Here is a 13,106-nt window from a genome sequence, read left to right on the forward strand (position 1 = left end):
AGAAAGCAGTGAGCTCCTCAGAGCCAGAGCTCCCTTAGCTGAAGGAGGCAAGGCCGGGCAGGTCCAGCGGTCCTGCAGTTACGACACTGACCGCTTCTTCGTGGAGAGACGTGTGGATCCAAAGTGCCCTCTAGTGGCCGGAAGGCCAAACGTCCACATGTGCCTGCCTGCACCTCTGGCCCTGGTGTCACTCTGTCAGACACCCAGCTGCCAAAAGCTCTTATTTACAGGCCCCACTTTTATTTATTTATTTATTTAGTATTTATATCAAAAGGGCAGCAAAGCCCCTGACTGATGCTGTAACTTCTCATTTGGCTCAGTGTTTTTTCCCAGCCAGTGCTCCACTGAACTGTCAAGTCCAAGGCCTACTTGGCTCGCGCTCTATAATAAGAAAACCATCCATGTAGAATTACTTTGCAGCCGGGGGATTATTTTCGGTTAGCGCGCCGGAGTGGAGATGGGAACCCAAAAAAAAAAAAAAAAAGCAATTTACCGCGTGTCGAAAAGAGTCATAACTTACCTGTGATGCTCTCTCCTTGAAAACGTTGTTTTTATTTGTTTCGGTGTTGTCTAACGCATAAAAGAGCCGTGTGATAGAGCTTATGCATACAGACTTAACTGAATGTGCGCGATGCGAGGCCCAGCACTTGGCAGGGCTTAGACAAGACACAGCAATAGCATCTGCTAGCCACTCGCGCTGAAGGTTGCTCCACACTGTACATTTACATGGGGAAACGAGGAGGCAGTGACGCTAACATGGTACCCCACCTTGTAGTAAGTGCCCTGTCACCCGCCCCTCTCCCTGAGTTTTCTCTGCAGCTCTGTTTACCGGCCTTTTTTTCGGTTGCCTTTTGTAAAAGCGCCGTGGCAGAGAGGAAGATGGATGAGGCGAGGTATTAAACTAAATGGCACAACATTTTAATAGTTATTACACCGCGGAGCGCGCGCGGTTGGTGGCGGGTGGGCGGGCGGGCAGGGGGGAGGGAGGGACCGAGCCGCGGGGACGGGGGGGGGGCTGCTTTTGAAGGTCAGGCTGAAGCAGGCCCCACAGGCTGCGCGTGGAGCTCGGCCGTGGGGGCGGGGCCACGTCACAGTCGCCCGGAAACGGGGGGGGGGGGGGGGCTCACATTAGGGTCCGGGCAGGTCAGGGGTGTCAGACATGACCGTTTTTCTGCCTCGGCGACCGGGTCCATCGAGCGTGCGAGCGATCAGCACAGGCCTTTCTGCTCCAGAACAAATGAAGGAAAAATAAATAATTACCCGGATTGTTTATTAATGTCTCCCTCTCCCTAGCCCGTGAAAAAAGCTGCTGGCACCCTTCAAAAATTGAAGTCTTAACCTTTTCTGGCTGCGTGATCCTTGATCACAGTGGAGGGGGACCATTTGAGAGGTGGAGAGAGAGAGCTGTTCAGACAACTGTTCAATCATACCGTTCCCCCCTCGCTGGGAATATTCTACATGACATTCTAATGAATTGTTCTCACCTGTAATTGAATACTCAGTGGATGGGGTTCATGATGCGTGCAGGGCCTTTTTTTTTTTTTTTTAACGTTCCACCTGCCTTTGCTCCGAAATGGTTTTCTATTGGCAATATGCCCCAAAGACATCGCAGGACAAATATCTTTTCTTCACAGCAGATTCTCATCCCTCTATGCATTTGTTGCACGGTCTGTCCTGGCAGTTCTTCTCGTGAAATAACCCATTAGGCACCCCCGTAAATACTGTGCTAAGCTCATGTCCAAAGGTGAAGTGTAAGCCTACCGTACCATGGCTTGGGTCTCTCCGGGCTCCGATGAGAGATTGTAGGAATTCTTGGAATTAGTGGTAATCACATTTGTCAGTAATAAAAAAGCAGCCACTGTAAGCTCATTTTTAAAATCTCGCTGTTCCAGAGTGTTAATGTTTTCCCTCTTTTGCAGACCCAGTCCATTGGGACTGTGCCAATAGATGCTACATGTCTGTCCCGAATGACACTAAAATGCTAATTTGTCCTGACAAATTGGCAGCCCATCGAGTTTCACCAGCTGAACTGATGTAACAGGGCCTTAAGGACTCCAAAGAGTATATAATGCATTTATAGAGCACATGGGTGAAATATTACTCCGTTTATTTTCATATTTCACATTTATATATTTCGCAGTACATTATACAGTACAATGGCAGTATATCAGATGACCGTACGTGAACGTTACATGGACATTTATAGGAAGCGAAAGGCTGGTGTATGGTCTGCATGTCCCTTGGGGCAGAACTGTACTCCGCGTGTTCCCCGCTGCTGTGCTTTTAGCAGCTGGGGGCAATTAAATCTGAGCATTAATACGGTAACGCACGGCAACCTGTGTGCTGCGCAGTTCCGATACCGGGAATGAATGTGTAGCTGGTATCAGAAACCGACTCGCCTCACACTTCTCGGCGCTAACTGTGTTTTCTTAAATCCTTTCTAGTAAAAATCTGGGCTGGATCCCTCTCATCTCTAACGGTCCTTGGGGAGTGCTGAGAGGGGACCAGTGCTTATATCTTGTTGAGGAGCTCTGGAAAGGGGGATTAGTAGGCTCCAATGGCAGTTTTCTAGGACAGCTCATCGCTGTACAACGAGGGAATACAGTTAGAAAAGACCCTCTGGGATTCCCCCGGAAACAAGGAAGTGTTCTTTTTGGTTTGTTTATCATTGTTTATGCTGGTTAACCACATGGGAAAACATGTCCCTTTTGTCACAACAACTCAGTGAGATGTTACATGTGTTCATGATGGCAGGGAATTAGGCAGTTCGTCAGTCGAAGAAAGCCATATTTAAAGTTTAGGCGGAACACTGTCTTTATAATATGTTACAAGGATTCTTAGAGGCCATGATGAATCATCACCTCGTTAATGTGAATTGCAGTGTCTACTTATCATGTTTTGGGTAATTTGTTTGCTTCAAAATTCACCAGTAGCAAATTATTTTTACATTTGATGTTTTCAATGCAAGAATTAAACAGGTCCTGCCAAATAGCTGAAGATACATGTGCCTGTCATTAACAGGGCACTCTCCCCTGCTGATGAACCTGTCTCAGCTACAGTAAAGGTCAGTGTTATGTACCACAGAGAGCCAAAGAGTTTGTTCCTTTGTCTTTGTTCAGAGGCTGATCAATTTTTCCCTGTAAACCTTTGAACAAGGAACTGTTTGCTGACATCTAGGCATCATTAATGAAGAGGTAAGGTGAGGGCAGATAGATTAATATCTTTTCTTTTTAAAGAAAACCCAGCTTGACACATTGATGGAGAAATGTATTTGAGGACTTCACAATCTTTTCAGCTACATTTGAGGCTTTGCTCTGCTTTAAAAGTGTACGTTATTGTTCAGTTTGATTTGGAGAAAGATTGAGGCGAGAAAGAGCACTCGAGCTGGCCGCGCTCCTTTCTGGAGAATCGGCTCCAGTGCCCTTTCTACTCTGACAAGTTAACAAGTCCGCGGCTTCCCACTGAGACCCTGACGGGAGACAGCTCCGTGTTATGGCTGCGCGCCATTTTCTCCTGTCCTTTAGGATCCAGACGTCTAACTGAAAGGCCCATTATTCCCGCATTCCAAGATAAAAGTATCTCACTCAATCAAGCTCGCCTGTGTTGTCAGAAACCCTCAGCTCGGTGTCGCCTCGCTGAAGTTTTTTAGCCGTCCCGAAGATGTTCGGCGAACGCGGAAAAAAGGGAGCGGCGAGCGCACATTGCGGAACCGGGCGGCGCATTTTCGGCACTGCCTGCCGGCTTTCACATCAATCACCGCCCCCACCGGTCCGCTGATGGAACGTAGCGCTGGCCAAAAAGCTATCTGAGGAGGAGTTCAGCGTGACAGCAGCGTGTCATCGGTGTGTGCTGAGCCCGGCGGAATGTATCACGCTGTCATATTTGAATTGGGGACCTGCCAACGGAAACATTTTGGACATGACCTGAGCGGTAACGAGCAAGGAATGGATAGCAGCGATCATGAAGATTAAAGAGGGTAGAGGCAAATATAGTTCTGCTTCTAAAAATCATCACACTGTTTCACATTTTACGTTATTTTACACTGCAAATAGAAAATCAAGATGCACCCTGTGCTGTGGCAAGGATCCATTGTAATTTTACACTCAGTAAATATAGTTTCTTTTATATTTATTTTATTGCTGATAATGGATGTGTGACAGAAAGATGATGATGCTTTTTCCCAAAGTGACATTCAAATGGATATGCACATACACAATTCTGTATGCTTATGTTTTTTTTGTTTGTTTGTTTGTTTGTTTGTTTGTTTTTGTAAAGTAAAAAGATTTGCTGCCCAACCCATGGCTATATATTTCCAGTTCCCACCCCAATCTGGAATGATCGACTGTTTGCAGCCACAGCCGTGTTCCAGGCGTGAACCACCCTGCCCATTTGGCAGATCTGAGACGTTCATGGTTCTCCTCCAAAACCTGCGGTGTCCAACAGCTACTTCTTTTCACATGGCAGTCTGCAGCTAAACTCGCTCAGAGCGACATCAGAGAAAGGCCTTTCATATGCAGCTTTGATATGCAGTCTTGCGAGCGCCCTTATCGGCTAGTGGTGGCTGCCCAAGAGGGATGAAACTTGGATCCCTGTCTGAATGAACCCTTGCTGAGCGATGTAGGCGCCAGTTGCGTCACCCTGTGAAGCTTCTGCTACCAGTCAGCACTGGCACAGTCTGGATTCGATGCGCGGCTGTGAAGCTCTTCCATGCACCACAGCATGGTACCTTAAACAAGTGAGCAATCCAGAATTTAAGTGGATGTGTGCATGCATCCGTGTGTGTGAATATGATATCTTGAGGACAATCCATGGCAAAGATTCAGGACAAATAGAAAATATACATAAATGAAGAAAGGTCTTCTGCATAAATCCCCAAAGCCTGGAATATATGATGTTTACACGTCTCTGTTCCTAAATTGATCCATGGCAGTTTGAATCTTGCAGAAAATGTTATTTTCTTTGATAGACTGATAGACCCCTGAATTATTGCGTGCCTTTTGTGAGAGTATGGATTTTGAGTTTATTCTGAGTTTGAGTTGGTTGCGTAGAAGATACTGCTTGGCTTTAGCTGTTCTCTTTGATGTAGAGCTCCATTTCGGGGGTGCGAAATGCGGCAACGTTATTGGCCTCTGGTGTGTTAGGAGAACAGCTGTGTTCTTCCATAGTGGACTGATCAAGGGGGCTCTGTTCCCTTCCTGCTTTGAGCTGCTTCATTCAACTAATTTTATGCTTCATTACACCTTCTCTCAGTGCCTGCATCATACTTACCTGGTGAAAAACGCTGGGTTGGATCCCCGGAGCCTTCAAGAGGAGTGTCAGCAACTAGGAGGGGAGAATATTAGAAGAAAAGTTTAAATTACCACTTGGATAAAGTTCGGAGAAGTTTTCCCCCCCTTTTTTTCTAGCTGTACTTTTGGTTTGTGTCAGCAGATCTGTGCGGAAAGGGTACGCGGGGTCTTTGTGTATAGTCTGAGCTGGGGAAGGTTGGGAAGCATGCTCCCTTTGCGAATTGCTGTTTGCTGTTTTAATTAGCATCGTTAATTGGCACCTGTGACACCCTGGCGGCAGGGCTGTCACTTGACAGTATTGACGGCGCCGACATCCCTAATTTGTGTGCCTGTTAGCGGCTGGTCCGCCCAGGACCGCGGCGTCCTGTTCCCTGTCATTGGGGCATCGCTGTCCGTCTGTCTGTTTGGACGCGCGTAATGACGGCGAAAGCAGATAAGCGTCCTCGTAAACAAACCATCCGTCAAACGACAGGAACGTCTGCGTCCGTCTTGTCTCATCGCCTCATCAGCCCCGCGGAGGTTCGCCCTTGAGTCGCACAACAAAGGCGGCTATCGATCGCTCGCCCGCGCGCTGACGAGATATTAAAACGCCCCACGCGCCAGTGACGGGGAGACTTTACATCCTTCGCCTTGGTGGCGTCTGCACCGGAGTCCCTTGTTTTACTGTAGCTCTAAACGGTGGAAACTGCCTTCCTGATTGGGCTTCAGAGTGTCCAGAAGTAAAATACAACTTTTCTTTTTGTCATTTTGTCACTTACAACTTCAACCCCTTATTGTGAATGACCCTTTGGAGAGATGAGACATGCTTCTTATTGCTGCATACATTACATAACAGCTCCATAAGCTTCATACTCCATCTGTGCCTGTGATCCTTTCAAGTATTTCAAATTGTAGTGAGGACTTAAAGTACCTGCTATGGATGAGAATTTTGTCAGACCCAACCCCTGTCGCTCACTGTGGCATACAGGCACACTAGGCCCATCCGCTCTGTGTCTACTGTAGCACTGTGGCAATGGGGGAGAAGCAGGAGAATAAACTGCTAATGACTTTAGAGTTGGCTGTCTGGCATCCGGTGATTTACTGTGATTTCCCCGGCCACTCTCTGGAGAGGGAGTGCGAGCGCAATCGCGGGAAAAAAAAAGAGATTGCCTGTCTCAGCAGGACAGGCCCTGCTGTGGTGGCCAGTGCACTGCCTGTCCAAATTGCAGAGCTTCAGGAAATGGGTGCGGTGGCACAGTGGGTTGCATTGTTTTTTGGGGAGAGCGGATGTAAATTTGAAAGGGGTGGCATGAGGGGAAGTTTGAATCTGCCTGAAAGAGGTTTCTGGAGATATATTTATCTTTGCTCTGACTCCAGAATGCATGCTGTAAAATAGAAGTAGACATATTAAGCCAGGCTGAATTTTGGATGTAGCATTTCATTTTCTCTTAGATTTTCTCTGTAGGGCTTTTTTTTTTAACTCAGTGTGGTGGACTTAGTCATTGGATGTCCTTTATGCATTTTCTGTCATTATTGGCTGCCTTTCTTTTATAGTATTTGTATGTGCTTTTTTTCAGAATTTAGATAATCACCACATTTAGCATTAAAATGGTATGTATATAAAGTGTGTTAGCTGAGTAATAACCATTCAGAAGATCTTTGTAACCCAATTTTTCTTTTAGAATATTTTTGTTCTCTGTGGTTTCCAACACATCACGCATCCTCCATCAGTGTGGGATTATTGTTTTGGAAATTTCCTGCCTCCTCGGCTTTCAGGCTGCGATTTGGCAGCATCTTCATGTCCTGCAGATAGCATCCCCTTCCAACAGCTTCGGTTGCTTTTGGCACGCAGCCAACAGCCAATCAGAGAGCTGGAATATCCCATGTGCAGCTGTGATGCAGATGAAGTCTTCTCCAGCGGAATGGGCCGTCCATCACCCACTTCCTGTAATAGATGTGAGATGTGACATCACAAGCTGAGAGGCCATCTGCACACTACAGGAGCTGGGCTATTTCTGTCACAGCTCAGATCGTGCACACCAGCCTCTGAGATTCTGTCAATGAGGAGGAAAGGCAAAACTTTCCCCAGGTCATAGTAAAGGTGTCAAGGATACAACACCTTCATAGTGCGAAAACCTAGTCAACTTATGTCCGAGGATTTCACTGAACTATAGATGTTCAGACCAGCTCAGTTTGAAGTTTATTTGTGTTCAGAATAGTGAATTTATGTGTAGGATTATGGCTTGTTTCATAATTTGTTATCCAAAGGAACTGTATATTGCATTCTTAAATTGGATGGGTTTTACCAGAAAGGTGAATTTTACTTGGGAAATGAATAACATTGTTGCCTAGAAAAAGAGTTTTATCCAATATAGCCAGCTAGCACTAGCTGACTACCCTGCCTGCAGTTTCAATAACAAATATATCCTTCTCACTTGAAATAGCAGCAAACCTTCAACAGCAACAAACTAGCTTGAATAATTAGTACCAAGTATATAACCACTGAAAAATAAGAATACTTACATTATTTACTGAAATGCATTATTATTATTAGGTGACTAGCATCAGTGTTTACTGTAACTCTAAACAGTGAATATTTACAGAATTGCATTGTCGTGTGTGCACATTTCCAAGCCAGTTAAAACAGTAAGAGCCTTAAAGAAGAAAATAATTTTTTGGCCAATGTGACTATGGGGACTTGTATTTGTGCATATGTTCACCACCCTTTTACAGCTGCTGTAGTTAACTCCCAGCTGACATTCAGATGGCTGTCTGACCAGTTTATGTTAAAGGAGCAAGGGCTCAGCTGGAGAAATAGCTCACTCCATCTTTCTGAAGACCAGGGAGGTATTTCTTAAGCTTTTGGGACCCGTCCAGTCAAAGTACTGTGATAGAGTTGTTGGAATTGGAGATTTTAAGAATTGAAGAAGAAGATCATAGGACCTGTCTTGCCAAGAACCTGCATGTAGAATACTGAAGAGTTAATGCAAATGTATTAATTTTAGCTGATTAGTGAGAAGCATAACGCATAGCAGTTATGATGAGAGTCTGATACTTTTTTCGAAAATGGCAGATGTTTCAAAATAGCTTGTTGAAATTCCTTCTCTACATGAGCCCTATAGCAATACACAAAGAACTACTTCACTGCTACCTGTCAGTCCATAGTGTTCGGTGTGTTCTCTTTGGCAGACTCAGTAGGAGGGACGTATAGGAAGTGTGTGGGTGGGTGTAATATGTTCATGCTGAATGATACAAACATGCTCATTTGTCCTAACAAATGCACAGTCAGTTAAACGTTTAGTGGTGTGTCTGGTGTACTGCGGCCTTTATTATAGATGGGGTTCACGCACTCACTCTCTCACCGCCCAGGGAGGTGCCTGTTATAGATTAGGTTCAAAGTATTTTTGACACCCTACTGCTGTCATTATTCCTTTTTTAATACCTCAGCAGATACTGTAGCTTCATCCAGGGAGCTCACAGCTCGTATTAGTCATACATTGATATATCCTGAGGAATACGAAATATCACGTAGTCGCGAAGGTTAAAAAACATATACGGCCTCATTGCTCACGGTGATCTTTGGTCTGCGTGTGGAGGATGTTTTAAGGAGTAGAAAAAGAGGAAGAGGTTAATATAATGCAGTTTCACACGTGAAAAAGTTTCGGACGTCATACAGTTCTTCCAGCAGCACTTTCGGTTACATTTTCGAGGCTCCATAAATAAAGATCAAAACACTCGAGCGTCCTGAGGACTGGAAGACGCGCGCGGGTGGGGGAAAAAGGAGAGGTGCAGACAGTGCAGAGTCAGACAGATGGGGTGTAAATACAGGAGCGGGGGGCCGGCGGAGAGAGGGCGGCTGCCAGCCCGGGGAGTGACGAATGGAGGCCCGCGGAGACGCCACGTTTCCAGGCCAAGGTGACTGACTGGAAGCAGCGGGTGCGCGGAGGAAGTGCAGCCACGCTGCGCGCTAATAGGGTACGAGGCAAGATGCCCTCCCCGCCTCGCCCGGGCATCCGAGACGAGTCATCAGCCGTGAAGGGCGGGGCCCCCACGCCGGCTCTCACACTCTGTTTATCTGTTCGTTTTTTTTTGGCTCGTGTGCGTTCGTTGTGGCTCTCTGCCCTGTAATATCGGCCTGGGGATTATCTTCTTAGACCTGCGGACACACTGAGTAATAAGGGTTATCCCGTTCCTCGTTTGTGTTTGTGTGTGTGTGCGTGTGTGTGTGTGTGTGTGCGGTGTGTGTGTGTGTGCGCGTGTGCATGACACCGAAGCGTGGTCTAGCTTTCCTCCACCCCAAACACATCATACCAAGGATGGATTGTTTATGAGTTCAGGGCTGTGGATAATAGAATTTCACCTATGGCATTAGGATTTATGTTTCATGTGTAATTTTTGACTGTTGGAAGAAATTGGAAAAATAAAAATAAAAAACGAGTGTATCACTCTCCCTTTTTGTCTCTTCCTGGGCACGTGTTTCAATCACAGTGGTCTGACAGACAGGTCTGCTCTGAGTTCCAACTAGGAAATGACAAAGAAGGATGAAAGATCGTCCCTTTATCATTCCATCAATTCCAACTGTCCAACAAAGAACATATTGCTAACTATGATGCAGTGGAATAGATAAACACTGAGCTCTGGGTCTGATGGGATATAGATTGCTCTCATTTTTGTAGTTGATTATTTGTCTCCCGATAGGCTGAAATGGTTATAATTAGCTGTTTGTCATAGACGGACACTTTTCCTTGAGTTTAGATATTTTTCTTTGTGCAGTCAGTACATTTTCTGAATCAAAATTTACTAAACAGATTGGATCATTTGGTAGTGCCTGGATATAGATTAAGTTAGTTCCTTTCTCTTGGTATACCAACAGAGGCATTTTCTCAAGAGAATATAAAGAGACCCTATGATTTTATGATGGAGAGGCTGACGTTATTGATGTGCTCAGTAATGTGGTGGTAGTGGGGGTGGGTCTTATGAATTTAAATAAAGCATTGCCCGTAAGTAATTGCTGCAAGGCCATCCCTTACCCCTGTGTGTTTTCGGCTGACTTGACTGGAATGCAGTTGATTTACCCTCACTTAGTGCAGAAAGCAGTGTGTCGTATCCATGTTATTTATTGGCCCTGTTTCTGCACTGGGGATTGGCCAGTTATTTACTGCAAATGGTTCTATTGGTTCTGTGAAGAGAGAAAATTGGGGTTTATTTATTTATTTTTTCAATTAAGGACAGCAGGTCAGGCTTGAAGATAGAAGGTCTCGTGGGATTGAACATTGTCACTTCAGCAGAGACTTCAGGACTGTAAGGATATGCTTGTGTGTGGACCTGGTAGGTCTTTTAATGAAGAGATCTGTTGAAAATGTCCCTGGGTTTGAAATGCTTGTGCTGTATTATAATACAGCTTCACTTACTCAGCTGAGAGTGACTGTAGACAGCAAACTGACACTGAAACTTGCATGTTCAGCATAGTTGCTCTGTGTACTGCAATACTAAAGTGCTTGCTGATCACACTGTAGAGAGATTTCAGAGCCTGCTTATTTTATTTAAGAATTGCATTGCTCATTATCCATTTTGAAAAATATTGTGTGTGTCAATGTTTATGTCATTTTCAGAAGTATGCTAACACAATCTTTTGTCTGTTATAAGGAAGTTGTACCTTAACATGATCCCCTTAGACATGAAGCTTGGCAGAAACGTGGCACGTACATTTCTGGATTACTACAGGCTTAACAATCTGATTGATGACAATAAGCCCACACATCTCAGCAACAGGTTCTCATATTCTGTTTCCTACACGCATGTTATTTTGTGTCTAATTCTAGAATTATTATACACTAAAGGTTAAGATTAACATCTCATTTGTTGCATCTCTTGTTGTTGTCCCAGCAGTTTGGATGGGCAATCCTATCATCAGGGAAATGGACGGAACCAAGATGGAGAAAAGGGAGAGAGGAGAATCCATGGAAGTAAAGAAGACTTTTAGATTCTCAACAATATCACCATAAATGGCAGTGCATATCAAGCTGGGAAGCTATGAGCCAGAGACAAAAGTTTCCTTACTGATAGGCATCATCAAATCCTTCATCAAATAAGGAGGGGACATGGATAACTGCAAAGATTTTCTCCTGAAGCCTCTAGGCCTACAGTTATCCATTAACATTTGGATAACAGTTTTAATGCACAGCGAAACATCTGTCCTAAATACATCCTCATAGCAAGTCGTTGTATGGTTATGTGATGTCAGGCAGACTTATTGTGGTTCCGTCTGTGGCCTTCATGTTCTTGTGCATAGTGTTCCACAGCAGTTTGGTTTCTTCATATTCTGACCTTTAATTTATTTTTTATGATTATTCGGACAGCATGGGTGTATGTTTGTACAAAATCTTTACTTTTATCTTGAATTTCATTTTGAGTGGTGTTTTATTGTATTCCTTGCAGGCTATGGAATGTTTTAATTTTAAATAACTGAAGAAGTGAGCCTTGCCTGAAGTCTCATATTTGAGTTGCATAGGGCAATTTTCAGAAGCAACACTGTACCGAAAAAAAAAACTGTTGTTCTGTATGTTTTTTTTCTTTTGGATGACTTTGAAGTCTTTTCAGCTCAATAATTTGTAAACTAAAGGTTTTCAAGCAAGCATACTTAATCAGACAGCTCAGAAACACAAAAATGGACTTTGTCAAAGATTCCTCTCCCCAGGGTATCTGTGCAAAAATGAAGTTTGATGTCCATTTGCTGTCCTTCCTCCAAGCGTATAGGCTGTAAATGTCTTTTAAACCTTCCTGCACAGTACACCGAATGCTTTTCCCAGCACGGTATAAAATATGAACCATGGGATTTGCTCCCCACAAAAGGCATTGAAAAGTGGGGGGTGAGACAGAGATAGCACAAGCTATCAGTCAAGAGTGGCGTGAAGAACAACATGTATTTTTCAGGCCAGTCATTTGGAATAAGCGCGGCAATCAGTCAGAAAGAACATAAACAAATTAGTTTTGCTTTTTACACGGTAGACAAAAAGATGGAGTTCTAATAAAAACTGAGGAAGAACATCCGTTTGCAGACTTTTTGACTGGGCGTTTGTGTTGGAAAGGCTGCGTCACCTAGCACAGCACGTACGGAAAACTTAGCACAGTTTAACGGCTGCTTTCCCCACCGCTCCGCCTCTGCTGAGTCGCACTCTCTTAGGATGGTGAAGTGTGAAAAGCAGCACCTGGCAGGTTGTGGAAGTGTCACACAGAAAGCTTTCGCTCCATTCTCTTCCCCACTTTACTGTCACTGTAACCTGCATCAAGACCCACTATTCCCTTCAGCTTGCTTCACTAGACCAGACACATTACATCCTAATGATATGCACGCCGTTATGCAAGCCTGGAGACATTTAAATTGTCAATATCATATTTTCCTCCTTATTTCTCTACCCAGCAGTGGTGACAAAGCTAACTTCATCTGCATTAGCTTCACTTTCTATTAGTTATGCATCAGCTTTTTTTTACCAGACCCCAGCCATCTTGTGTACCCAAGAGGCCAGTTAATTGCACGGCAAACAACAAGCCGGTTCTTAGCCCTGCGGTAAGAGTAGGATGATGTGCACTACACGAAGTGAAGAGGGGCTGATGTGTTTATTAAATACTCAAACCCACAAAGGACAGGGCCTGCCATTTGCAAAAGTGAAATGATACAAATAGTCTATTTTATAAGTGTAAATATAGGAAGATTTAAGTGACAAGTTAATTATTCTCAAAGTGGTTAATACTCTGCATAGTTTAATTCATATTATGATTCATGTTGTGCAGTACAAAGTGAGGGTAACAGGGAGATTATGCTTTTTTATTAGGTCCACA

General features: G+C 44.4%; 1 protein-coding gene across 2 annotated transcripts in view; it reads left to right on the forward strand.

Annotated features, from left to right (window-relative positions):
* Nucleotides 1-12,312, forward strand: part of agbl4 (AGBL carboxypeptidase 4) — a 312,915-nt gene extending 300,603 nt beyond the window's left edge. Inside the window, exons 12-13 of one of the 2 annotated variants that reach the window (XM_064333328.1) lie at nucleotides 10,943-11,039; nucleotides 11,154-12,312. In XM_064333328.1, the coding sequence (XP_064189398.1) occupies nucleotides 10,943-11,039; nucleotides 11,154-11,250 (194 nt within the window). In that variant the 3' untranslated portion in view covers nucleotides 11,251-12,312. The remainder of the gene's footprint in view (nucleotides 1-10,942; nucleotides 11,040-11,153) is intronic. The other variant, XM_064333329.1, reaches the window with a different exon arrangement.
* Nucleotides 12,313-13,106: the final 794 nt, after the last annotated feature.

Source organism: Anguilla rostrata, chromosome 4 (assembly GCF_018555375.3).
Source record: "Anguilla rostrata isolate EN2019 chromosome 4, ASM1855537v3, whole genome shotgun sequence".
In the NCBI taxonomy this organism is placed as follows: Eukaryota; Metazoa; Chordata; class Actinopteri; order Anguilliformes; family Anguillidae; genus Anguilla; species Anguilla rostrata.